The sequence below is a fragment of the Notothenia coriiceps genome, unplaced genomic scaffold, assembly GCF_000735185.1.
Source record: "Notothenia coriiceps isolate Sejong01 unplaced genomic scaffold, NC01 NC01_scaffold00029543, whole genome shotgun sequence".
Lineage (NCBI taxonomy): Eukaryota > Metazoa > Chordata > Actinopteri > Perciformes > Nototheniidae > Notothenia > Notothenia coriiceps.
In genome coordinates this window covers 5,103-9,170 of record NW_011362244.1, presented here as the reverse complement: position 1 = coordinate 9,170, position 4,068 = coordinate 5,103, and the positions used below count along the sequence as shown (strand labels likewise).

The following is a 4,068-nucleotide window of genomic DNA, read 5'->3' as shown; positions in this document are numbered from 1 at the left end:
ATGCAAAAGGCTGGATAGTGGAGTCGTGGGGGGGGGATGGTGGGGGTTAGCTTAATCAAAGATTATCTGCCGGCATGCAGATATGTGTCAGCAGGCCGAAGGAAGAGGAGGAGAAGGGCATGTATGTCCATGAGTTTCAGTTTAGAAACCATTAGTCTGCCAATCACCTATCTACCAGCTTAACAGTGCATGGGGGAAGGGAGTAAGGGAGGGACACCGGCATATCATCTGTATACACACACACACACACACACACACACACACACACACACACACACACACACACACACACACACACACACACACACACACTGAAGGAGGAAAAGGAGGATTGCAAATGGCCACCGGAGAAAAAAGCCGGCAGGAAATGACTGACAGTATTCTGGTCGGCTGTTGTCAAGTCGGGGCGGTTGGCTTTGGTCGTCTGAGCGTCGTTCACAGATGTGGGGCAAGCTGCCGACTCCACACTCCACCGGTGAAGCGAGAAGATGAGTGTGTGTGTGTGTGTGTGTGTGTGTGTGTGTGTGTGTGTGTGTGTGTGTGTGTGTGTGTGTGTGTGTGTGTGTGTGTGTGTGTGTGTGTGTGAAGGGGGTGGAGGAGGAGGGTTAGCCCAAGGTTGTTTTAAGACGTCTGCACTAGATCTGCCAACCTCTTTTTGTTAAATATCCACCTGAGGTCAAGCTGACACAAATTCCCCGCAGCATCCATGAAAAGTGACATAAACATCCCTAAGGGGGGGGGATTGAAGAGCTAATTGGTCTTCTTCCTGTGAGGCGGCAGCACCAACTACATGTTAATAAATCAAATTTGGAAGGTATTAGGTAGATTTTTTAACCTTTGGATTATCAATGCAGTTTCCCATGCTTCCAATATTTATGCTAAGCTAATTCTCCAAAATCCAATTTACTTATAAGATTGCATTGACTGGGAAATGTCCAAACCAATATAACTGCAGAATGACGGAACATTTGCTGCCTGCTTTTTGCATTTACAAAGTGGACGTTTTGTTAATTAGTGAAATAAAAAAATGTGGTAGGTGTTTTTTTTTTTTTTACCTTGGCACCATGCTAGGCGTCTCCACCTGTTTCCATTCTTTACGCTAAGCTAACCTACTGAATGCAGCTTCATATTCAACCAACACCCAATGGCATCGATAGTTTCTTCCACTTCTTGGATGTCAAACTTTGATTTAAGGGAGATCAGGCCAAATCATTTACACAATGTTGCCACAGTATGCATGTGGATTACACTACAAACTATGAAACTGCTTGGAATACCATTTTTTTTTACATTTCTATAAAACGTTGGTAAATCGGGAATAAATCCACTTGCTCCTAAAAACCCTAAAACTTGTGGCATTTGAAGGGAACACCAAAGTAATAGCTGATGATAAACTGGTCAGTGTGCACAATCATTATTGGCTCAGATTATGCAGCGTTCCTCACGTTCCTGGAGGAATTGTTCTCGCTCCAAATAAAACACCCATAAAAAAACATCATATTATTTAGTGGGGGCTTCACCTTGACATCACACTGCATGAATTGTACCCGGTGCAATGAAAGGAATCAACCAGATTATATTAGATTATAACGCCAGACTGATTTCATCCCGTGCACGCTGCTGCATTATTAATCTGACAGTAATGTAGCTCGCCGTGTGCAATGAATCTCAGACAAAGAGACAGAGAGGGGAAGAAAGCCTCCATGTCTTTTTTTTATGTTTACTCTGGTTGGTTTTTTCCCCCTCTGTGTATCAGAATGTCCATCCACATCCCTTCATGCATTATTCATAAAGTCCCCCCGGCACTAATCCTCGCCTTTGTGTGGCTGTAGTGCCAGTGTGCCTCCAGGGATCTGCTTTACTGCATCGGCTGGACGCTGTCACTGTCACACATCTCTGTAAATTCTCCTCCGACTGTGGCTTTAAATGTGACTGCAATAATCCATAGTGTTCATTTAGTGACCGGATTTTGCTGAAAAAAGCTTCAGTAGTGTGTTACCGGTGTTTCCTGTGGTGTGTGGAGTTAAATTGTCATTTTTAACCCGCCATGTTGTGTAATTTTCCTGCATTGAGCTCATAGTAAACTCATTCTGTACTCATGTCTGCAGATATCTCTTTGGGGTCTCACAATAATTGAATTATTTCCATTATGTTTTGCAGTGCGTCTAGGGTCCAATGGGTTTAAATTGACCTCATTGTTACCCCCTCTTGTGTCTCTATAATATCCATAAGGGCTTAGATGTGTCTTTACTGTGACCTAATTTCAGTTTGTGTCTCCTGTGACAAATATTCCTGCAGGGACTGAGTATTTTATAGTGATTTCGCTCTGAAATGTGTCCACTATATCAATGCAAGATTATTTTTTTAATCTTGTGATATAACTACAGTATCATATTAAGGCAATATTTGCTCTACTGTCCATCCAAAATGTGGATTATTCAAATGTTCTGAGGACAGATTCTCCAAAATCCAATTGAATACTCAGTTTGCATTGAGTGGGAGATTTAAAAACCAATATAAAGTGCAGAATAATGTCACATAATATTACTATCCAATATCTATCAAAACCAGTTGAGTGTGCAGCGCCTGCTAACCCACAATCCGAGGCTCACTGACCTCCTTTCTGGCTGCCCTGTGGGAGTGTGTGTAGGTACCTTGGCTCCTCAGATGCTGCTGCAGCAATTTTGAAGCACATTTTTCGAAAAGTGGAAGGTTTTTTGTTTGCATGATTTCAGTGCACGGTGAAGGGCAGTTTTCTTACCGTGGACAGACAGCGGCATCAAGTGCAGAGCCAGGACGCAGAACAGCAGCGTTATTCTCCAGCATCCCGTGCAGAAGCTCCTCTCCTTCCCCTGCATCCTCACCGTGCAATTATATAATAGAGATGAGAGAAAAAATAAAACCGGGAAATCCCTGCTTTTATAGCGGTACTAGAGTTCAAAAATGTTGCAAAAAAGTAATCCGGGTGTGTTTTAATTTGTCTAGACTCCAGCCTCCCTGCGCTTCTCCTCCATAGCCGCTTGTTCTCAGCTGTCTCTGTCTCCGTCGCTATTTCTCACGCTCGGCTCAGTTAAGAGGTTGGTTACGGCTCCATTGCCACAGAAAGGCGGTCGGGGAGGAGGAGGAGGAGGAGGCGGTGGTGGTGGTGGTGGTTGGAGGCGGGGGATGCGTAAAGGGGGACGCACGCCGTGGTCCGGTTTGGCTTGTTTTGGCTCGGAACGGATCGGTGCTTTGGGCACTTTGTGGCTGGAACAAAACGCACGGCGGAGTGCAGCGCGCTCTGCAGCCTTTTCACCATCTGGGGAGGGGGAAAGATGGTTGTTGATGCCCCCACTTCCTCCTCCCCCCTTTCCTAAGACGCTTCCTTCCTTCTCCTTCTCCATCCTTCCTACTTCCTAAAACTTTTCCTGTTTCTTCGATCCTCTAAGAGTTAACATATACCCTCTTCCTAGTCATTTTTGTATTTGTTTCTCTTTTGTTTCGGATATGTATCGTCTTAATCCTCACTTATATTATGTTTTCCATTAGTTGTTGTCCTCTCTGAACTTCCTTGTCGTCTTTCCAATTTGTTTTCTTCCTCTTCTCCTCTCAAATCCACATCTTACTTCAATCTTATTCATTTTTCCCAAATGTCTTTCTCTTTTCTTACTTTTTCATATTCACAAAGCATCAATGTTTCTCCCCCCCAGACTTTCTCCAATAACTCATTGTTTTTAAATATATATTTAATCGACACAGAATGTTGTGCTCTTTCCAAAACCTTAACAAAGACATTGTCCTTCCTTACACTTCCCTCCTTCCTTCCTTCCTTCCTTCCTTCTTTCTTCACTTCCACCTTTACCATTCCCTGATACTGTTGCTCCTCTTCCTTCCTGGAAACACGTCTCCTCCTCTTCCTCTTCCTTCCCTCCTCCACCTGCTTCCAACTTCAACTTTTGCGACATTTTTCCGATCTATCTACTTCCTCTTTCACTGTCCCAAAACTTTTCCACCTCCTCCCTGTATCTGCTATTCATCACAGTGTTGGACCTCAATAGCAGTAGCACTCTTCCCTTGACACTATTTTTT

General features: G+C 43.9%; 1 protein-coding gene across 1 annotated transcript in view; it reads right to left on the bottom strand.

Annotated features, from left to right (window-relative positions):
• cspg5a (chondroitin sulfate proteoglycan 5a) overlaps positions 1 to 3,998 on the bottom strand; it is a 48,478-nt gene extending 44,480 nt beyond the window's left edge. The window contains exon 1 of the mRNA XM_010786773.1: positions 2,762 to 3,998. Coding sequence (XP_010785075.1) covers positions 2,762 to 2,858 — 97 coding nt within the window. The 5' untranslated portion in view covers positions 2,859 to 3,998. The remainder of the gene's footprint in view (positions 1 to 2,761) is intronic.
• Positions 3,999 to 4,068: the final 70 nt, after the last annotated feature.